Source organism: Labrus bergylta, chromosome 8, assembly GCF_963930695.1.
Source record: "Labrus bergylta chromosome 8, fLabBer1.1, whole genome shotgun sequence".
NCBI lineage: Eukaryota > Metazoa > Chordata > Actinopteri > Labriformes > Labridae > Labrus > Labrus bergylta.
This window is the reverse complement of record NC_089202.1, coordinates 20802443-20826158: the sequence shown is the minus strand read 5'-3', so window position 1 is coordinate 20826158 and position 23716 is coordinate 20802443. Positions and strand designations below refer to the sequence as shown.

At 39.2% G+C, this 23716-nt stretch overlaps 3 protein-coding genes across 5 annotated transcripts; all 3 read right to left on the bottom strand.

Annotated features, from left to right (window-relative positions):
• Positions 1-945: 945 nt before the first annotated feature.
• Positions 946-15562, bottom strand: LOC109992060 (uncharacterized). Its single transcript, XM_020644534.3, has 13 exons — positions 15386-15562; positions 14453-14572; positions 14184-14240; positions 13855-14073; positions 13447-13569; positions 12936-12992; positions 7495-7653; positions 5966-6151; positions 5763-5873; positions 4698-4754; positions 4437-4589; positions 3084-3200; positions 946-2823 (listed from the first exon to the last, which is right to left on the bottom strand). The coding sequence occupies exons 1-13, from the start codon at positions 15560-15562 to the stop codon at positions 2698-2700; spliced, it is 1662 nt and encodes a 553-aa protein (XP_020500190.2). The 3' UTR covers positions 946-2697.
• Positions 7924-11997, bottom strand: LOC109992058 (membrane-spanning 4-domains subfamily A member 4A-like). Of its 2 annotated transcripts, XM_020644532.3 has the most exons (7): positions 11950-11997; positions 11111-11217; positions 10908-11018; positions 9896-9952; positions 9535-9708; positions 8463-8582; positions 7924-8116 (listed from the first exon to the last, which is right to left on the bottom strand). In XM_020644532.3, the coding sequence occupies exons 2-7, from the start codon at positions 11204-11206 to the stop codon at positions 8036-8038; spliced, it is 639 nt and encodes a 212-aa protein (XP_020500188.2). In that variant the 5' UTR covers positions 11207-11217; positions 11950-11997; the 3' UTR covers positions 7924-8035. The 2 variants fall into 2 exon arrangements, with proteins under 2 accessions (XP_020500188.2, XP_029135286.2); XM_029279453.2 differs by lacking the exon at positions 11950-11997 and having other exon boundaries at positions 11111-11942.
• On the bottom strand, positions 15443-23446 carry LOC109992044 (membrane-spanning 4-domains subfamily A member 4D). Of its 2 annotated transcripts, XM_065957611.1 has the most exons (8): positions 23294-23446; positions 21953-22140; positions 21651-21764; positions 20712-20768; positions 20398-20595; positions 19247-19369; positions 18793-18894; positions 15443-15580 (listed from the first exon to the last, which is right to left on the bottom strand). In XM_065957611.1, the coding sequence occupies exons 2-7, from the start codon at positions 22127-22129 to the stop codon at positions 18826-18828; spliced, it is 738 nt and encodes a 245-aa protein (XP_065813683.1). In that variant the 5' UTR covers positions 22130-22140; positions 23294-23446; the 3' UTR covers positions 15443-15580; positions 18793-18825. The 2 variants fall into 2 exon arrangements, with proteins under 2 accessions (XP_065813683.1, XP_020500176.2); XM_020644520.3 differs by lacking the exon at positions 15443-15580 and having other exon boundaries at positions 18294-18894.
• Positions 23447-23716: the final 270 nt, after the last annotated feature.

Here is a 23716-nt window from a genome sequence, read left to right as displayed (position 1 = left end):
GCCAGCACAGTATTTTAGGTCAAAGCACTCATAAATGTTTTATCTTCAAACAGTGTTCCAGGGACCGCATTTTCCTCTGACAGTTTGTGTATAGAGTTACGAACATATACCACAGAATCTGAACACTTCTCCAACTTTCACATTTCTCTGCCTAAACTCCACAGTGCACCTTTAAAGGCAGAATGTGCAACATTTTAGAAATCCAGTTTATCCTCTGTAAATGGCTGTGAGTCATGACTTTCTACAATGACTGACAAGCGAGTCCCGCTGTCTGTGATGTTGTCTGAGCCTTATCTACATCATGTTTACATGGACGGGACTGCCGGTCGACTCATCCCCTTGCTTATAAAAGCTGTTTAAGTGAGTTTAAAGGGGCTATATGTAAATATTTACATGTATAAATCGTTTTTTATCGCCCATTAATAAGTGAACGGTTAACTGATGTGAAAAAGTAGATGTTCACTGTCTATCTGTGTTGCCTGTATAAAAAGTTTCCCCGGGTCGTATTTTCCGCGAAAGCTCCAGGAAGTGACATTTTGTGCACTCAACGTCCTCCTCACTCCGCTCCACTTACAGAGATCAACAGTACAAACTCATCACACACTCCCGGTCTTCACCTGCACAGCCAGAGGTCGCCTTCCACACACTTCTTCATGCTCGTTTGTATACGTACGAGCATGTATGACGAGAACGCTAGGGAGAGCGAGCAACAGGTTACTGGTGCAGTTCGCCTAACGGCCATGCGGTATCACTACAAACACAGTATTTTTGAATGTTACATATAGCCCCTTTAAGTTCAACTGAAGTTTTATGCTGGTGCTCAAGGGCGACACCTACTGGATCAAAAAAACGCACATTCTGCATTTAAAGTAATGGCTATCATCTGCTCGAGCCTCAGGACCCACAACTAACTCCTTCATGAAAAAACACAAGCAAAATTTGTGATATTTTTCAACTAATCAGATTTATTCAAGGAAAAATGGAGCAGTGTGGATTTCAAACGATACAAAACGTGACAGAAAAAAAAAGAGACATAAACAAACAAACAAACATGTTTGAAAAACGCTTCATAGACTTTTTGAAACATCGTTTTTCCAGGTACACATTCCCGACCTGCCAGAGAAATGCTGATTTGAACATAAATCACACGTGTTCAGCAGATTAAAATTGAGGATTTATGGGACGCTGATGGCCTCGCAGTTAGGTCGCTCCCCATGTACGAGTCCTTCAAGAGAGCGGCCCAGGTTCAAATCCGGCCTGTGGCTCCTTTATCGTATGTCCTTCCCCACTCTCTCCTGATTTCTTACTCTATCCACTTTCCTATCAAATAAAAGGAAAAATAAGCCCCAAAATAAAATCTTTAAAAAAGATTTGCTTCTTCTTAAGATTTATTTTTGAGCCTTCATTAAGGCCTCTGATTGGCTCTTCAGCAAAGCAAAAAAGTGCACAAGAAGAAAAACGGAATGACGCAAGCAAGTGAAGGACTACAGTCAAGAGGCAACTTTTTATCGGACATTATTCTCGATTAGAAGTACCTATTTTACGAGTGGTGAGCGACAGCGGTGTGAAAATGGTCTTCTCGTATTATAACAACGTATCAACGGTCTATAGATCTGCATTCTTCTCCGTCCTCGTCCGGTTTCCATTTTTTGGATTGACGATTACAGACTACCGCCACCTGGTGTCATGGAGAGTTATTTCCTCTCATGCATGCGCAGCACTTAGGAGGTGGTTGGCCGTTGTTGTACTCTTTGCGGTGACTGCAACTTTTTGGCCAAGACTAAAGGCATCTAAGGCGACGTGAGGCCCTTGTCACCACTAGTTCTTTGCCGTCTGCTTAGTGTGTCAGGGCCTTTGCACGCAAACTAAACACTACTGTTTTGAACTGTTGAATATACACAAAAAAACAATTATACTGCATTACTTTGGGGGTAAAAGCTGCTGTTTCCTACCCTCTAGCATTTGAAAGCACAGAGTATGATAAGCTCACAAGCTCAAAGCTCACAGCCTGCTTCACTGTCACTTCATATAAAGTCTGAAATAAATGACATTTGACTTCTCTCTTGTTGATTAAAACTTTCTCAATACAGCAGTGAAGCAGCTGCACACACTCACTCGTCTCGGGATTATAAACATCTAGCTCAAACATTCCTCTCTTTCTTCCTCGTGCTTCAGTTTGTTTAAACAGTGGTCGCTGAGCTCTGTGCATGTCGTTTGGGATCACTGCTCTTCCAACTTGAACCATGAGAGCCCCAGGTTTTAGTGTTTGAAACAATAACTTCACTTAATAATGTCCCACTTACGCCTTGGTATCTAACCATGCCTATAGTTTTCCTTTTAACTGTAGAGATTAAAACATGTCTTCCTAACAAATTAAGAAGTTAGAATGTAACTAATTAAAAACACTGACTGTCAAACTTTTCTGTTTTTTAACAACTTTCTTTAAAAAGAACTTCAAAACATAATTTATAAGCTGATACGAGCCATTTAGAAACAACACATTTCCAATCTCACGGTTTAACTGCATGCATAATATGGTTGTGATTTGATTGAATGTGATTAAAGAAGTTTGACTTTAAAGCTGATATATTGTATTTCAAAGATGATGTATAATGTAGGATATTTTAAAGCTGATATGTGAAGGATTGAAAAGATGTGTTGCTGATCCTTCTCATACGCCTCTGTGTTTGGATGAAATTATTTCAGGCCTGTTGTTTTGTAGAAACAAATACCAAGAGGATCATCCGGCCCGCTCACAGGCCAGGTGACGCCTTTGGGTGGGCCTTGGCCCGCCCACTTGTACCACTGGCCCTTGATTAAATCCTGAAAAAAACAAACACTTTCCTTATTTTCTCTTTCATATATTCAGATAAAATATTTGAATACAATTAAAACACTGTTAATGATGCAGCTATCAAGTGTAAGGTCTGAATATATCTTTCTTTATTTTCAAACACGTTTGAAAGATTTGACAAGAAAAGAAAGAGAATATAGGAGCAGGATGACGTTTACACTTCTTTATTTCTTAACCCTGGCTACCTTTCAGCATCCATTTTTTTGTATTGTTACTGTGTGATTCTCACCTTCTTCTTCTTCATGTTGATCAGAGCTTTGATGCTCAGAACAGCTAAGCTAATGCAGACACACAGCTGGAGAACAGTCGCGACGATCATCGTGATGTCAATACCTGTCAACAAACGCTTCAGACAAAAAAAAGAAGAAAGAAGTCAATTTAAAGGTCACATGATATGTAAAATACTCTTCACCATGTTTTTTTTAACACTAATATGTGTCCCTACGCTGTCTATAAACCCCCCAATCATTTTGCCTGCTCCACTTTTCAGAAAATGTGTGTTCAAACAGGCCGTTTGGAGATGTTCCCTTTGTGACATCACAAAGGGCAGTAACCCTTCCCCCAGGTGGGTGTTTGTTCTGCCCTCTGAGTCTGCCTTCTCACAGTGAACAATTGGGCAATGGTGCAAGAAAGCCCAAGACACGTCCCCTTCCAGAGAGGGGGCGTGGTCAGAGACAACTCATTTACATTTAAAGGTACAGACACAGAAACAACCTTTTATGAGCAGGGCTGAAAAAGAGGGGTTTATAGACATGATCAAATACAGGATCGGAGTGGATTTAGAACAAGAAAATGCACAGACATGTTTTAGGGACTTGTTTAAAAGGAATAAAGTACATGACTTTTGAAACGAAGGAGATGTACACTGTAACATGGGCTTTGAACATTCAGTATTAAAGGTGTATTTAATAAAAACAGATACATCAATACACAGAGATTCACTGTGAAACCATCAATGTTGGTTATAAAACTACTTTGTCAAGACTCAAATAAATGTTATATAAATTTGTGCAAATATGACTCTGCTAGCACCTTCAGCCCGTTGTTTGCAAAACGTTAGCATATGGAGTATGTGTATGTGTATTCAACTCATGCCATGACAGCTGTAGCTGTGGCTAAATGGCTACATTGGAGACAGTAATTTATTTAGCTAGTTCAGATACGTTTGTAAGGTTTCAAATTTGTAAAATTAACTCTAAGACTGACAAGAATAGAGACATCTTTTTGTAACTAAATTAATTCATTTATTTCTGTGCAAGCCTGAGACAAACCTTGGGTAAGATGCACCCAGTAAAACTGCTAAACATAACGACAACGATGTGTCGCTGTCTCTTAGGAGTAACATCTGCTTCTTGCTATGTGACTCTATTTTTTGGCCACCTTTAGAAAACATAAAGTATGTGTTTTCTGTGTTGAAACATTTACAACATGTTAAGTCAGGACATCAGGAGAAACAAATGGGGCTTGGAACGTATAAAATGAAGTATTAGAGATCAACTTTTGTTTCTTTCTTACAGACAAAACAGTGACAAAAATGTAGAACTTCAAACCAGTTTTATCCTAAGTCTAAAAGTTTGCTCACCCGATAAGTAGACAACACAATGTGGCAATCATTCCACTCGCTCCAGTTGCAAAACCTGGCAGACAAGTCTTCTTTCAGGTCGTTGCTGTACATCACAATGCCAACGATGGAAAAGATAAATCCCACTATGTTCATAAACACAGCGAAGCCCACCTGAGAAGACACATTTCATTATTCAGCTGACTTCAATTCTTTTTTTTTCTTTTTTTTTTTAAATCATAAAAGACGGCATGTTTTTCAGGGACTTCGGGCTCTACTCACCAAGCAAAAAGAGGAGAACCGGCCGGCCAGAACAGAGACGATTCCACACAAAAGGAACTGAAGAGAGGAAAGCGTACAAAACAGTGAGGTCAATGAAATGATCACAACTCATGTTCCCCTTTTTCAGACAGAAAAGGTAAACGAGTTACGACGTTTTATACCCTGCAGTCTTTGCACGGCCATAGGCTGTCTGCACGCCACCAACACGATCTGTGTGATGTTTTCCGTTCACCAGTGTGTTGTTCTCTGCTCTGTTGTTGATATTGTGATTCTGTTGAACTTCACACAGCGTTGACATGAAGTCAAATATTTCTCATTATTGCATCGTTTAGCGCAGTGTTTGTCAAAGTGGGGGTCCTCAGGGGGTTCTAGGGGGGGGTCACAGAAACTTGGTGGGAATACAGTTGTATTTGGCTGTATTGGTTCTGGCTCTTAGCTCTCAGCAGTATCAGTGCAGCATGCCACAGATTTTGCTGAGAGTGCAAACCTTTAAATTCCCCCCACAGGGACATGCAGAACAGAACCTGAATGTGCATGTAATGATTCTGACATCTTGTAGACATAACAAGCAAACAATTCATCCTAGAATATAAAATGTGCTGACTGAAGCTGATGGAGGTCGGAGTGGTGGAAGGAGAATTTCACAGCCGTGTCTAGCAGCAGAGTGGATGTGATGCAAAGAGGCAGAATGGTTTAAATAGACCGCCTTGTTGTCAGAGTGTGATAATGATTGGTTGGCATTGGGGCGGTTCTCAGATCAGCTATTCTGCCTGAACTAACGCAAGGCCCTAGTACTGGTATTAGGGCAGCTCGATTATGGCAAAAATCGTAATCACAATTCATTTGATTGATTTCGAGATCACTGTTATTAAAAATGGAGTCAGAGAAGTGCGTTCACAAATCTGCTTACCCCAACTGTGTGTTGACGATTAACTAGGGGTGAACTGATTCTGACATTTCTATGCACATGTGCACCACACTCGGACAATATTGTAAAATCTCAGGGGAGTAGATCGTGTGTGAAAGGGTCTAGTTAAAAAAAGAGAGGAATAAATATGTCCCTACCACACCACCCAGCCAGTAAGAAACTCCCAGATGAGCAAAATCCTCAGGATGTATGCTTATTCGTCCTGACCCGAGTCCAATGTTGAACAGCCCCACCATGATCTGTATCACCTGTATAGATTCAAAACAATGATATCAATCAGGACCACCTCTTTAACGACATAAAAATAAATATGATTAAAATATGATTAAACTTTCTTCACCCCAAGAGCTGCAGTCACGCTGGTCTGCATCATTCCTTCGTAAATGGTGCACCTGAAGCACCCGGGACTGTAGCAGAGAGCTTTGAGGATCTGACACAATGGGGGAAGCATGCTCTTTTTGTCCACCGTCACAGTGATCACAGTCGTTTCTGCATCTTTGACAACGTTGACGGACATGTTTGACACCTGGTACAAGACACACAGAGAGGTCTGAACGGATGGTTGGAAACAAATGAGTCGCCTACCTATCAAGACTGTTGGGATGCTGCAGTGTATCAGCAACCAAGTCACACATTAATCCCAAAACAAACATTAAAAGCAGACTGATAGCAGAAATAAAATGTGATATCATTTGAACTAAAGAAACTAATGTGCATTATATATTATTTATAGAACTGTACATCCTGGGAATAATGTTGTCTTTAGTTTGGGACAAAATGTCACATCTTTAATCTTGACTTCAGATGGCGCTTATGGCAGGAATGAGGGTTACATCAATGGAAGATAATTGGCCAAATAAAGACTGACAGTGGGATCATGCCGGACAGCAGTGAAACAAGTAAAGTGATGAAACATGACAAGAGCTGAAACTGGCACCAAATTACAGAGGAATTTAACGATTTCAACAGCAATTACATTTTTAGGGCCTGGTGTCAATATCATGGGCCAGGTGTCACATGATTCTCTCTTGTAGGCTATCATTACAGGGAGGTGAAACTACTTCAGGTGCTCCTCGGAAATACCAGTCATAGAGCTCAAATTAAAACTTTTTTTATTATTATTTCGCTTTTTACCTGCTTTTTACCCAAGCACTTGAACGCGTGTATGTCGTCATTACACCTGCACAACTGGCAAGTCTGGTATTTCCGAGGAGCTCATGAAGGCAGCATAATTAAATAAGCGCAACAACTAACGACGGACCCAAATAACAACCAGATGTGGCATTAAAACGAGTGAAAAACCGTCAACGCATGACCACCAGGAGACGCAAAGCAACTAAAACCAACCTTAAAGACAGAAAACAACTAAAAAAGATGTGTAAAAAGAAATTGAAGAGACACGACAACTAGAACAGGGAAAGCAAAAAAGCACTCAGAGAAGCCTGACACAGACACATGTTGTAGCGTGTTGTCTTCCTTTGTATTTTATTTTACCTACTTCTTAACTACGTTGATAATGACGCAGAGAAGGGCATGAAGGCTACAGCTCTACTACAACCACATTATTTTCCACGTTTCACCTAACGCAGCGAGTTACTAGTTTTTAATAGTTTGATATTTAATCATACTTATATCATAGTTACAGCTGTTCATATTTAGATTTAGTTGGATACAATTCGGTTTAGCAGCGTGCTGTTCCTCCATCTCTTTTCCTACTTTTCTCTGACCCAGCCCTCTTTCTCTCTCACAAAGCGTAAACACATTATTTCAAAGATAAATAAATATCTATAATCACCAGTTAGGATTTCAGTAAACACATTGTCTCAATATGGCAATAGTTGTTTTGTCTTTTGGGGTACAGGAGCTTACCTGGTTCGTGTCGACGACTCCCTGTAACTCCTCCTGTTTGATTAGTCGATGATGATTTCCCAAAAGTAGTGTTGGGCAACAGCTGAGATAAAACCAAGGGGCAACCTCCGGTCTCGAAAAATGAAGCCTATGCGGAAGTACCTGCTTTTTACCCAAGCACTTGAACGCGTGTATGTCGTCATTACACCCGCACAACTGGGAAGTCTGGTATTTCCGAGGAGCTCGTGAAGGCAGCATAATTAAATACGCAAAACAACTAACGACGGACCCAAATAACAACCAGATGTGGCATAAAACGAGTGAAAAACCGTCAACGCATGACCACCAGGAGACGCAAAGCAACTAAAACCAACCTTTGATTGATGGACTCAAAAACAAAGACAAATTATGCAAATTCACAAATTTAAGTAGAGAAACTTTCATGCAAACTTACTGTGTCGTGCAAAAAAATACATTTATTGGTAATAAAGTCCAATGCAGTCTTTATTTTATTTTTTTAAGGAAAAAGTATAACAAAGAATGAACTGCTCCACAGACATGTTTAGATGAAATTATTTTTAACACCAGGAAGGGTCTGCAGGACTTTTTTCAACAGCAGCTGATCTCCTGCATCTGTGCGCCCCTGTTTGAACAGAGAAAAGGGAAATGTTTCAAGACATTACTTACCTGAATGTTACACTGTAAATACTAAATAAAACATCAGAAATGTAACTTCAACAGCTGTTCTATACAGATATTATGTACACAAGTTTTATCTTTTTTTGAATCAGGTTCTCTCATTTCATTTTAAGTGTGTATCTCTCCTCACTTTGATGTTTATTCTCAGTCTTTATTGTCTGCACCTTCAGGAAAGGACACTTTGACTGCTACTGCCAATCCAGCTGATCTAATACTTCATCTTTCTGAACGTGGCACACAGCTTTCATCTCATGCATGTGTACACGTTTACCTTGTCTCCTGGTTCATACCTTTTCTTTTTTCATCTCGCTGATCAAAGCCTTGATGCCCAGAAAAGCAAGTCCGACGCTGACAAGGAGCTGCAGCACAGCCAGGACGATCATCGTGGTGTCCATGGACGTCAGCACAGTCTGAAGGATCAGAAATCAGTGAATAAATACAATTTAATTAATTAATAAAAAACTTTGAAATGCATTATTTGAACAACTTTAATGCTTGCATTTTTGTACAGAGATGCAAACAGATAGTGGACTCTAGCCAGGCCATAAACTGCATGACAGCAGCAAAGGGAAAATAAGAACATTTACTCAAGTACAAGTTTTAAGTACTAGTAATAAACGTCATTTGTTCCAGTGCATGCTACTTTGTATTCCTACTCATATTACCTTAAATGATTAATATGTGTATGAGAATGTATAAAAACGTCCATAAAACCAAAATAAAACTCATCATCAGTCTACTGGGTCATCATTAGAGTTCAGAAGTTTGATGGCCTGAGTTATAAAACACATTTTTCAGCCTGTTGACCTTTGCTTCTGTATCTCGTGCCTGAGAGAAGAAGCTCAAACTCACCAAACAGAGGATGTGGAGGACAATAAGACATCTTGAGCCTCAGCTGCAGCTCTCTTACTGAAGCTCAGGTCATAGTTTCAGTATGTCTAGCTATTTTTAGAATTATTAAAATTGAAGAAAGGTCCAAATATAAACAATCAGTGCATACATTAAGAAATAAAATTGAAAAAAGGTGTATTCATAAATGAAAAGTAACAATTATAACGGTGCGCCGCACAGGTAGGCTAGTTGGTTTGCACGTCACATGTACAGAGACTGCTGTCCTCGAAGTGGGCGACCCGAAACTGACCTGAGGCACCTTTTCAGCATGTCATTACCCTCTCTCACCCTCAATTCCAACTCTATCCACAGAAAGCACAAACATAAAAGTCACAATAACATATAATAATATGACAGAATTCCTTTATTTTATTCCTGATTTTATTGACTTTATGTCCCCTCACCTAGTGATTATTATCAATGCAGAACATTTACCTGTAATAAAATATTTTTTCTAAGCAGCATGCTTGCCTGAGCACGGAGCGCCACATTCCTGCAGTTGTCTTCATGAAAATGATGAGCAGCGATTCTTCTGCGATCACACATCCAGAGGAAGGAGGCGCCCCTCAGGTCTATGGCGTACAGCACGATGCCGGTGATGGCAAAGATGGCTGCAGCAATGTTCATGAACACAGTGAAGCCCACCTGAGAGGAAAGGTGCCTTCAGTTAGAAGTCAAAGTCAAGCAGTAGTTTAAAAGTGCTTTGGGCTATTTTTTTTAGCAAATCATCACATTCTGGTTTTATTTACATTCTACACACTGTCCCAACCTTTTCAGGAAAATGGGTTGTAATAAGTGCTCAACAACAGCTCTTGTTGTTGTTGTTACTTACCAAGACACGAGAAGGGAAACGTCCGGCCAAAATGGACATGATTCCAGTTACAATAAACTAAAGAGAGATCACATTAGTGTCAATCAAGCAGCAGAAACCGAGTTAATCGGAAATATCAGAGGAATTTGTATCCTAAAACAATCCTGCTTTTTTTGTGCTTACAGTTATGCCACAGAGACGTCAAAAAGCTCCAGCAACACTTGTTGTATTAAGATCAATGAAGAACTTTATTAGACTGATAAGTTTCGGCTTGTGGCCTCCATCAGGTCACTCTCCATCCACCTTGGTAGATGGTGATGTTGTGCCAGAACACCTTACTCTGCTTCTCAAATTATGTCACTTAAAGGGGACATATTATGACAAATCCACTTTTACAAATTTTTTGAACATATATTTGGGTAACCTGAGTGTCTTCAGACCCACAAGATGTAAAATAAACCCATCCAGTCCTTTGTTTGTGGTCTGCATAAGTCTTACAACACAGAGAAAAATGCTCTGTTTACAATTTCCTCTCCTTGTGATGTCACAGTGGGTTTCTGGTAAAAAAAAAAAAAAAAAAAAAGACCCTCCCCTCCTGTGTTGTGTCAGGCAGCCATTTTTTTCCCCAGGAGGCACGCTGACGAGTTGCCATGGAAGCTCAGAGCTGAACTCGTCTGCACATCCCGCGAAAGAGAGGGGCGGGATGAGGGGGAAGTCATTGCATTTAAAGAGACACACACACAAAAACGGAGCGTTCTGAGAGAGCTGGTTTATACAGGGTCACAAACCTCCTCTGGTGCTTGATTCATGTTATATTTTGACCAAAGCACAGCACAGATGTTTCATTTAACCCACAGGAGACTGTTTGAAAAGGTGGAAAAGGGGGATAATATGTCCTCTTTAAGGAATCACACACTATTCGGTTAAAGAACGGATAAATATGTAACATAACACAACTAGGCTATTAAGCATGAAAAATTATAGAAACATGTTCTCTTGGTAACGTTAAATAAAGCCAAAATATAATTATTACCACACCACCCAGCCAGTAAGCCGCTCCCAAACTGGCCAAATCTCCAGGAACTGTGCTCGTTCGCCCCGGACCGAGTCCAATGTTGAACACGCCTACCATGATCTGCAAAGTCTGTAAGAGATTCATACCAACACAATATCATCGTGTGACACTAAAAGCTCATTTAAGCTGTATCCGGATATATTTATGTCAATTCTTCTTACCCCAATAGCTGCGGTCAAACAAGACTGCAGCATTAACCTCTGGCACACAGAACAGGAAGCCTTAAGGTGAGATAACATGCTCTGACTGAGATCCATCACGCACACACCTGAAAGTAAGTTATTCTAGTGATGAGCTCAGCGTTGTCCAGGACTATCCACTTGGAAAATTGTTCTTTTTATTTGAGGTTGAAGCTCAGAAGTCGGTTATTTTGTTGTGCAGGTGTGTGTGTATGGAGGGTGTATTTTTAGAGTGGATCAGTGTATGAATGTGTTCACTTCTTAGCACCTGGTAAAGTCAACAGAAAGTCTCTGGCTCCGTTAAACAATCCTATCATATCCAAATATGCAGATGTATTACAGTATGTGAGTGCTTTAAGGCAGTAAGAGTGCACTTATTGTTCCTCTTCTTAAAAGGTTTTTACTGATTAACTTTAAACTATGCTGCAGAGGCTTTTACTGACAATGTGAAATCATTGTTTGTTTGTCCGGTATATACTGACATGAGACGTTTTTGAGGCACACTTAGGCTACATGCATTACAACCTTTTAATGAATCTACTGACTCTTACAACAAAGATGTACAAAAAACATTACGATTCTTTAACTGCAAGGTAAGTTATGGTTTGGTTTTAAGGGCAATCTTGTGTTTTTCCTCCTTACCACTTTGTCGAATTACCCAAAAACCCACCTCGCTCTCTCTTCCAGAACATAGAAAAATAATTATTTTGTTACATTTGGGCAAACTTTACCATTAAAAAGCCATCAAATAACACCCAGTTCAGAGCCCACATAACAAGCTGTCTCTGTTAAATTGTGTGCGTGACATGCAGTGAGCTCACCTGTTGATGTTTCGATCTTCTTGTTCCTCCACCAGCAGCCTCAGTTTATCTGCAGCCACAAAAATGTCCACTCCCATTAGGCCTACACTTCTTACTTTTCCTTTCAGAATAATAGTTTTACATCCACAAATAGCCACATTAATAATCTGTGCTGGATGAAGCAGTCAGAAATAAGTAAAGGAAGCTGAATAATAGATTACAGGACGTTAAAGTCAAACTTGTAGCATCAAAAATAACTTTTGTTGTTTTGTTGTCCCCTACATCCACCGCCATCCTCATTCATGCACGGCCTGCTCCGACCTCCACCTCAGCGGCAAGGAAGTGTGGCCAACAGGAACGAAAGGAATACAAAGGAGGAATCCTTCCTGCATATTATCCCATCTTCCCCTATGCCCATATTCTTTAGTAACATAATGAGTAAGGTCTTTAACCTGCTTTTCGTAAAGCATCAGACAGTGGAAATGTTTACAGGAAGAGAAAACAACTGTTTTATTGTGAAATTGGTTATTTTCTTAACACACACAAATGTAAGGATTCAAACAGCAGGAATGTGAAAGGGCATGATTATTTCAGTGTTCAAATAAGAGAGATCACAAACAGCAGCATTGCAGGAAACGTTTTCAGCAAGATGAAGTTTAAAAAGTCCTGGTGTGATTGTGCAATACACGAGGACATTCACAGACAGACGTCACAGCATGAGAATAAAAAGTATCATGGTCTGTGAATGAAATATTTACTCCGAACAAAAATAAGTCCTTCCAATGAAAACCAAACCCACATCCAAAACATACCCCTTAACAATTTGATCTAATACCCATAAACACTGTAAAATAAAATATTCAAACATGAATCTAATATTTACAGATATTTTTTTAAGCAGCCCTCAAAGGAAATTAAGTTCAATGTCACACTGCATGACATTAAATGTCTAAATGCATTTGGTTAACATTTAGTTATATGGCACAAAGCTGAGATTGTCATTAGACTGTAGGATTACTAAGGAGCTCCTCCAGCAGTTGTTTGTGTTCTGGGTCTTCAGGGCTCTAAAAGAGAAACATTCATATCAATAAATACTTTTAAATTCACTTTTCAGGTAACACTTTTCTCAAGACAATGAAATGTACAAAAAGGCGGTCAACTGCAAAATGCGTCACTCTGTGAAAGATTTGTTGGGGAGGAAGATGGTCGCCTTTTCCCAATTTTTAAAAGGAATAGATGACTTGGACTCATACCCGAACACTTGGGACTTGAGACTCAACTTGGATTTAAACTTGAACACTTGAGACTCAACTCGGACTCACAATCAAACAATGGGTTTCATGTCAACTATTAGAAAGGTGACATCAGAAAAAGTTTCAAAAATAAAGACCAGAGGCTCATGACATAAACATTTAGTGAAGAAATGGGGGTAAAAAGGGATATTACAGCAATTTGAGTGAGTCTTCCCCTGTGCAGAATAAAGGTTTAGCAGTAAAACATGATTTCTGAAGACTCTACCTTGTTGTCCGTCTTCTCACGGCTCCTCAGAGCCTTGATCCCCAAGAGAGCAGAGCTGATGACTGTGCATAACTCCAGGAGAGACAGGACAATCAGAACAGCATTGATGCTTCTCAAAATCATCTGGGGGGACAAAAAACAAACAGTGTTAACTTGAAAATCAGTAAAAAAAAAATATATATATATATTCTAATTAGATTGAATATAATGTGTCGAGAATTATTTTTGTTGATACAAACAAATTATAAACTCAATAAATAACTCAGTCTTGATAGCTTGATAGAAGGATCCGGCTTTCATGAAAAACACTTGTAAACAGTAAAGGGCATACCTTACAGCTTCAGTGTGAACATGAAGATATGAAAGGAAGAACATTTGACATTTTGCTCAAAGGCATGAAGTACTTACCAGAGACACTGCTTGGCCCTCCAAGCATTTCTCAATCATCAACTTCTGCTCTGGAGACGGAGTTGGTCTGTTGTATTGTCTGTTATAATAGTAATTGTTGTAATAATCAGGCTCACAATCATCCCACATCCTCAAGAGGGTAATGTTTATGGTGTAGAGTACGATGCCGGTGATGGCAAATGCAACTCCTGTTAGATTCAGAATCACGTTAAGGAGGACCTGCGGGGGGGGGGGGGGGTAACAAACATAAATAAATTAAAACCACAAACTAGAATAAGAGTGATCAAAATGTGAGATAACATGCAGCTTGTTAAAGTGGAACTACTCACCAGACATGGACTGGGGCACCTCTCAGACAGGATGCACATAGCACCAAATAAAATGAACTTTAAAAAATAAATAAAAAAAGATTCAGGCTTCTGCTCTTCCACACCAACAATGTAATTCACAAACACATTTGAGATTGAAATCATGAAGCCCTGCTGAGTATATGAGGGTTTAAAGCTTATTTAAAGATTGGTAATAATGATAATTGTATCAGGTATCAGGTATAGGTAATTAATCCACTCTGAAACATTTGCAAAATTGGGTTGCTTACCAATCCACCTAACCAAAAGTGATACATGGTAGAATCAAGAGCCCACCAAGGGGAACTGTGACTGATGAAGACGATCGCTCCGAGGCCGATGGTGAGCAGCCCAGTCATAATTTGCACAGCCTGTAAAGACGGAAACACAGAATTAACAACAGCATGGGCAAGAATGACCTGTACCTGTACCTTGACATGTAACTGTACCCGTACCCACACCTGTACCTGTACCTATAACTGTAACTGTACCTGTTTGTAAACCTGATCTAAATAGATATTTTCTATATAAACAGATCATTACCAAAACGCAGGTGTATTAACATTAAAAGGATACTTCACCCATTTGCATTAAGCTTTGTATCATTAGAAAACTGGTAGTGTTTTTGAATGGTCGTGCATCCCGCCCTCATTTTACCCTGCGCTAACAGGCTCTATGGAGAAAGCTGATAATGACGAAAAAAGTATGTTTCAACTTCAAACTGATATGGATGAAGGGGATTTTGCGGCTGCAGTTGCTGCTGCGGCTGCTGTTATGAGGACAAGGAGCCCGGGGTGGCTCGAGCTGGGGTGGACTGGTAGTGTCAGTGCTCTCACTGTTTGCCTATGGACACAGACATAGAGTTTGTTTTCTGCCAGGAATTTCCAAGATGCCAATTCCATCTGGAAGAAATCTCGGAATCAGTTGAGGAAACGGCCTTATCTGTTGTTGTAAATGTCTGTCAATAGAGGACCCTAGATCAGTGGGATTGGCCTGCGTTGCTGTGCATTCTGGGAGTTGGTGTCTTTCATCCACATGAGCCAAAAATACACTTTCTGCCTTTTCTCAACCAAGAAGGCACCAACTTCAAAATGTATTTAACATTTCTACTACATGTATGACCCAATGTCAATACAGATTCATGTTTCAACAGTTGAAGTATGTTAAGTTAAGTTGTAACTTACCCCCAGCAGTGACTGAGTAGCTCCATTGAGCCTCCTCAAGTGCTGAGACCCCGTGCAGCACACGGGGCTGTAGCAGAGGCCTTTGAGGATTTGGCATATTGGGGGACAAGCACTTTGGGGGTCCGCAGTCAAAGTGAGCACGGTGACCCCGTCAGCCCTGGTCAAAGTCACAGACATCTCGCACACTCCTGAGGACTAAAAGAGACAAGAGAGAAAACTTTTATCATTCAAATGCGAAAACTATTTGTTAATCTCACACCACTGGAGCTTTTTCACATTGGGTCTGGGAAAAACAGATGCAATGAGGAAGTTGGACCCAAATAGCTTGAGCAGGCTGCAGCCAATGAGAGGAGAGGAAGTCAAGCACCATTTTGATTAAACATTTTTAACACCCCCACTCTTTGGTGATTTTTTTTATCCCTCTGTTATTTCCTTCTTTATGTATTTGAAACTTACACTTTTTTTTGAGAATCTGCCAAGAACATTAGCCCTCTGCAAGGTCATATTTTAAAGAGGTGGTTATGAAGCAGACTCAAACTAATAAAGACGTTTCTATGTGACCTATAAGCAGGTAACCAGGAAGAAGACTATTTCAATACAGTTGTTATTGAATGCATCTGAGCTGCTGTAGGGTCAGTCGACAAAGCCGTTTAGAGCTCACTGAGTGGTACATCACAAAGTTTAAATGTAGCAGGAGGAGATTTTTTACAAGCGATGCTCCACAAACAGGAACGATGTGTCATTCTGTGGGGGCGGCTCAGATCAAAACAATAAAAGAAAGTTCCTCACAGTTGCTTACAAAAACAGTGAGAGCACTGAATGAGTTAAATGGATCAGTTAAGAACCATGAACACACACAAGTTAACCAAGCTACGCTTCTTTCCGTGTATTTTATCAAACAAAGACAGAACACTTACCTGTTTGTGTCAAGAAGGAAACCAAAACAATTCAGTTCTGACCTGACCTAACCTGACAAAAAACTCTGTCAGCATAGAGGAGGCGACGATAAAGTCCCAACTAGTTCCTGGCAGTACCTCCCTCCATGTATGAGCTGGAGAGAAACTTGACACTGAACACAAAGAAAGTTGAGAGCGCTCTGCTTTGATTTGATCTACTAGCTGTTTTAACAACTTAAATGGAAAGAAAAACTTGCAGCGACATGCATGACATGACTTTAAGTTAAACAATCACAACTTCAAAACCCCAACCTCTCTGAGCATTATTTTAAAAGTTTGTTTTTCACTTGAATGTTCAATTAATTTTCCTGTATAGTTATCTCACTATTTGATTATCTAAATGCGATTTCCAGAACTTCTTGTTCTTGCTGGACTATTTTACATGTTCAGGATCCCTTCATTTATCATCTTTTCATGTAGCTAAAATAGTGAAATCTGGGGAGTCTGGTGGCTCAGATAGCATAACATGTGACAGCATAATATAGAGTGTTCGACTCTGGCCCTCTGCTCTTTGGTGCATGTTATCTCCGCTCTCTCTCTTCCCTGTATATCCTGGATATCTGCAGCTGTCTGGAAGGCAAAATCCCAGAGAAAATACCCCACAAAAACAAATATTACAACAGCTAAATGTTGGTTAAAAACAAATAGATCATGTACTTATATACAATATGGTAAATGGAGCTTTTACACCACAGGTAACATAAAACCACATTATTATTTAACAAAGTGTTTCTCAAAGTGGGGTTCCAACCCACTGGGGGTCACAAAAGGGCGTTAGGGAAATGGAACAAAAATACAAATCAACTAAAAACATTATTTGTGACAATAACATTTGTACATATGTCTTACTTGATGTGACAAATCACTGCATTTCCAAATCTGTGCCCTTTTCTTATGCACGTCTTTAAAAACATTTAACACACACACCAAAAGATATATTACATGTAATGAATGATATTTAAAATACATGTTTACTGTTAATATAACTGTTTTATTATTGTTTAGACAGAAATGATAAGCCACTGTTTACAAAAACAAACATTTGAATATAATGAATGATTAACATGATAATGAATTGTTAGTGACTCTAATCATTTGAATGATTAGAATTGATGGGTGCCCCGTGCACCCATCAATTCAATTAATGCATCCACTTCTGGTCGACTTCACTCTCAACAAAAGGTGAATACAACAGGAATCTAACAAAGTAAATATACACAAAGAGTTAGATTTGAAATACTGCAGATTATGCCAACAAAACCAGAACAAAGTAAGGTGTAAGGTCCATTTTCCACTCATGCTGTGGTTTTCTTTGTTCTCTGTAGCAGGTCAGGCTTGGTTTGGAGAGAAAGATGAAGTCGTAGGCCTGAAAGCGGGTATCGAATTCGATACTTTTTTGGCAAGGATCGAATTGCTTCCTCTTGGTCTGGTCTGTATCGAAAAATGGCCTTTCATTCGATACCTATCATACCTACCATCAGCGTCAGTGAGCCAATAAGCATGCAGCGTGTCTGTTGTTGTGTTTTGAGAGGCTTGACTACAGTTTGCATCGTGCAAGTTTAGAAAAATATCAACGCGATCAAAACAGACAGTGTTGAAACAGACAACTTTAGTTAAACCACATTATGGTAAAATGGTTTATTTTCTCATGTTATGAAACTGCTTTGAATGTTTTAAAATGACATGGAGCTGAAACATAAAACCAATGATTTGTATCATAATGTGTAATGTAATGTTTTTTGTTAAAATGGATTTCATAAAATTGGTATCGAAAAAAGTATCGTTTAGGAATCGGTATCGAAGTCAAGGTATAGGTTTCGATATCGAATCTTTTTGAACAATACCCAGCCCTATGGGGATGTGGCTTGAATAGGTCTGTTTTCATTAGCAATACATTTTTTTAAATGTGCCACCTCGTATAAATAAGCCTTTTGCAAACAAAAATGACGACATACAGTATTTTCTGTTGTATTTCAAAAGTCATGAAAAAGAGTTATGTTTACTGTGAATTAAAAAACAAATAGAAAATAAATGCGCAAATATGAACTGTTTACAGGCATCTTCGAAACAAGATCAGACATGCAAACAGAAATCCAACATTTAACAATCATGTGGATGATTTTATCTTCCAAATGAATGAATGTTTAAAAAAAGACTAATTTAAAAAAGCAGTCCATCTGTGTCACCTACATGAATGAACCACACTTCCAGCTACAAACACACTGACTATAAGGCACGTTGGCTGATCTATAAATCTGTATAAAAACGATAACTTAACGATAAGTCCAAGGGAATGAAATGGAGAGCAGTGTATTCAGAATGATAAGGTGCATATCATTTAAAAACGATCTCAAATATAAGTGCAAATATTTAAGGAAGCTGTGTAAGAACAGACTGATATTACATTATTTGATGTTAACGGTATAAAAGCTCAGGAGTATATTTGAGTACCTTGTAATTAAAAGCACAAAGTCGAGACTTTCATTAGACCGTAGGGTTCCTGGTAACGTCCGCCTCCTGCAGTCGTCTGTCGTGTTCTGAGTCGTCAGGGCTCTGAAAGAGAACACATAAAATCACAGTCATGGATCATTTATGTCATCTTAGTTTGAAATATATATTTTTCTACAATATAAATGAATAAAGCAGAGGAGCTCAACTCTTTAAGAAGAGCATGTATTCTCTCAGTGCACTTTTTTATTTGAATTCAGGAACATCTTGAGTAGTAGCTCAACTGGTGATGTGTGCACAAAGACACACAAACAAATATTAATTATATACCCTTTCTATCTTCAACAATCAACATAGGCTTCATTTTTTTATGACCCAAAGTTAATAAGAGTTTGCGTTAAATCAACCTCTCATATGTCAACAGCAGGTTAAACAGTATATGATTTGTTCACTCTACCTTGTTTTCTCCTTTGTTAGTTAACTTCAGAGCCTTGATCCCCAAGACGGCAGAGCTGATGACGATGCAGAACTCAAGGACCGACAGCATGATCAGAAAGGTGAAAATGCTTCTCCAAAGGTTCTGTTGGTACACACAGATACATTACAAACAGAGTTACCATTAAAGTCTACCATCACATTCTGTTTTATTTAACAAAATGAGTAGAGTGCTTTTGTTTTTCTCCTTTTTATTTGTTTGTGTTTTTTTATATTTCTGATTGAACAAACTATTATGGAAGCAATCACACTCAACTCTTTTTTTTAATATCATCTCTTTTGCCAGTGTATTGCTCACACTGTACAGCATGCTTCATTTTCTTTCTTATGTTTAAACTGTAATGTCATCAGGTCAGAAAAAGGGTGCATGTGACAATAAACAACTTGAACTTGAGCTGACGGCCTCTGAGCAGGCCTGCAGTCAATGAGGAAAGAAAAAAGTCAAGAAAGCAATTTGGATTTCACATGGGTGTTACTGATTATAAATGATTTAATATATCGCCCAACCCTTGGGAAACAAGGGGCGTGTCTAGAAGGGTGCCACCCCAAAAATAATAAACTATAATTTGCTGTCTGCCTCGTTCGGGGCTGGACATTTGTCAACACAACGGTTCTGGGTTTTTTGTTTTTTTTTGCCACATGCAGCAAGTTGTTATTGTCAATGTAAATGTACTATATTATTTATGTATTTTACATTTTAAATAAATACCATGCATATAGATTTGATAGGACAGGTGCATAACACTGTATTTTAATGAATTAACAAGCATTTTATTTGGTACTGAAACTTTGAATAGTGTATTTGCAAGTTTGACAATTTGACATTGAACATCTTTGTTCTAGATACCTTAAAAAAGGCAAAGAAGATGTAAGTTTCAGCTCTTGTGTTACATAAAAGTAGATGAAATTAGTGGTGTCAGAAGGTGTAAATAAATGACATTCTTCTGGACACAACACTTCAGGCCCCCCCCCTGCGTAAGTCAATTCCCCAGTTGGGACACCCCAGTCAGAAAGTTCTGGACATGCCCCTGAACAGAGCAGTAATTGCTATCAAGGGCAACTTTTATGACAAATGTTTTTTGCTTTTTTTTAACTGTATTATGAAACACTCACCACAATCATAATTTCTGCCTCGTAGCATTTTTCTGTCAGGATCTTCTCCAGAGGAGTCACTGTATGATCTAAGTCATACGCATAATATGCGTCACAAAGCCACTGCATATCAACGAAAACCATACTGAGGCTGTAGAGAATAATGGCTGCGATGGCAAAACCAACTCCTGATAGATTCAGAATCACAGTGAGGATGACCTAAAATATAAACAGCAGGTGTCATTTCATGCACAATAAGCAGAAAATCAAAAGTACAATAAGAGTGACTTAAAATGAAAGATCAAAAGAAGATGTTAATACAGTAAGCTTCTCACCAGCCACGGTCTTGGGCACTTCTCAGACAAGATGCACATGGCACCAAAGAAAATGAACTAAAGAAGAGACAAAAACTTTAATATTACTTCACTCAAACACTTAAAAATCCATTTACAGCTCTCATTTAAATAATCACCATCATGAGCAATTTACGACTTGAAAATTTGAAATGGCTTGTAAAGCGCTTTTCTAGTCCTCTGACTACTCAAAGTGCTTTTACACCGCATGTCACAGCTACAAATTCACACACTGATGGTAGAGGCTGCTGTGCAAAGTGTCCATCAGTATTAACTAATCCCATTCATACACATTCATACGCTGCTGCTTCGTGTAAGTGTCTTGCCCAGGGACACATGATCAGACATGTGGCCGGAGGAGAACCCCCGCACTTCCGGTTGAGAGACGGCCGACGCTAACAGTGAGCCACAGCCACCCCTTTGCAGCTACCACACAGACGGATAATTTGTCCCAGAAGCCATTTCTTGAGCTCCAGAATTTCGTTAGAAAATACTAGTGAAGTGACTTGCAGCTTCTTAATCAAAAGTCTGTGGGAAAACCCTGTACTATTACTGACAATGTGCAGCAGGACTTAAAGTCCATTTTGTAGGTGTGTTTTACTGTTGCAGGAAGTTTAACTTGACACGTGACTGGCATCATATCTCTGCTCTGTGTGTGAAAGATAAACACGGCTCAATGTGTAATTATGTGTTAATTGGTGTGGACTGCTCAGGTTGCTTCAAGTGCATTTATCCTGACTACCGTACAAGAGAAACTCTTTTAACTTGATCCCCACTGATGAGAGCATTGAAACGTCATTTCCCGTTCACCAGAGCAACCACACCTCCATTTGGGTGGAAACAAGCCTTAAGAATGTATTGGCAGTAGACAAAAAATAATACATTCATAAAATGCATTGAACATTATATTAGCTAGCTTACCATGCCTCCTAACCAAAAAGGAAAGAGGTAGTTAAACTTTAGCCAGGAAGGGGCGTTGCCAGTGATGATGGCTCCAAGACCAATGTTCAGCAAGCCAATCATAATTTGCAGAGCCTGTAGAGGAGAAAACACAGTATGAGGAACACTACAAATAAACAATACCTGTTTTGTGTTTTCTCAATACTCAAATCAGAACTGAGTGGTGACAGAACATGTGAAAAGTAAATAAATACAAAGTGTGGCACAGAAAATCAAAAGCTGAGAGTAATAGGACATCTTAAAACAAACAGGTTGGAACTCACCCCCAGGAGTGACTGAGAAGATCCCTGGACCCTCTTCAGGTGCTTAGATAAGTCGCAACATGGGGGGCCGTAGCAACGGCACTTAAGAATTTGGCAAAATGGGGGACAAAGACTTTGGGGGTCTGAGGTTATGGTGATCACAGTGACCCCATTAGCCTTGGTCTTGGTGAGAGACATCCTGCCCTCTCCTATGAGACAGAATAAAAAGAGGAAAGGAAACTGTCTATTAGTATGGTCAGGAGGACATACAGCTATTTATATTCATATCTTTTTTGTTATTATGTAGATGCTCTGCTTCTGCCTGCCTGCCTTTCTTTATCTCTCTTTATTTTGTTTGCTTCTTCCTCCTTGTCTCAATATGTTGTTGTGGAGTCGAGCGCATGTGATCAGTTAGTGTACGTCTTGTCTATTAGTTTGTAGCCTGTGCGCTACGTATATGCCTTAACCACCTCCAGGGACAGTGGGCGTCCCCAGACTGTTGAGCCCATATTTTGGGGGACACGAGCTGAAAAGTTTGGGACCCCCTTCTCTACCACACCTGAAAAAGATGTTATTGTTTTTTTTAAACTTTCTATATATTTTTTTACTTTTCACCAACAAAATAACAGATTTTATATCGTTCAAACACAGAAAAAGAACATTTAAGAACTATTAGACCATTGCACATTTTGGCAATGTTGCTGCATTGATGGAGTTATTCATGCAAAATAAACCTCGACCAATTATGTGTGCGAATGAAGAAGATCGACATTTCTGCATTGTACCTTTTTCTTTATCGGTCTGATGTATTATTCTCGTATTCTGAGGTACTGGAGTTTTGATTTTCATGAGCTGTAAGTCCTTATCATCAAGATTAAAAAAAAAAAAAAAAAGTCTTGAAATATTTCACCTTTAGTGTAATGAATCTGGAAAACATGAAAGCTTCACTTTTTCTATTTGATTACAGAAAGACTTCTTCCAAGAAATTCAGATTCTTAGGCTCCCTGTATGTGTTTGTTGGCAGCTTAAATCGTAAATAAAATAGTTTTGTTTTTTTTACTTTCATGCATATTCTTTTCAATGTTACAAACTTTTACACACTGTCAATAAACAATGAGGTCCAGCATACTTACATATTTTCCATTAGGCGTACACTTTAAAATACAAAACAACTTCGTTTAAATAACTGTACAAGAGTTGCATAAATAGCTGAATATAGTAACATAAATATAACCTTTGACATTTCCATCTTAAAGAAAAGCCTTGATCCAGTTAAACTGTGCTAAACAAGGAAAGAACCCGTTTAAAAACATTCAGAATACATGCGCAATAGCGTTGTACACGTTTTTTTGCAAAACCTACCAGGAGGATTATCAGTCGATTTGAAGACGCAGATACACTTTAATCAGCTGAATTGTGTGAGATATGTCCACGTAAACACGACGTGGGAACACCTACGCACATCTAAACTTCTTTCTTCACTGCTGGCTGTGTCGTTGTTTTGGCACGCTTGGAACTATGGCAACGCCCCAGTCAGCGAAGAAAACTGTATGCTCATTCAGCATGACTGTGCTCGGTGCCGCCACCAGTGACCACTGGTGGCCATCGACCACCAGTGGTCGATGGCTATATTGCACTCGCTTACCCGTCTTGGCCTTTAAAAATGTCGAGCGATTAAAAAAAAGAAAGTGCGTAATATGACTATAGTTTGTTTTAATTGTTATTAATCAAGCGATAGAATCACACATCATCCATTGATATATCTGATTAGTCATGTAGCAGTAG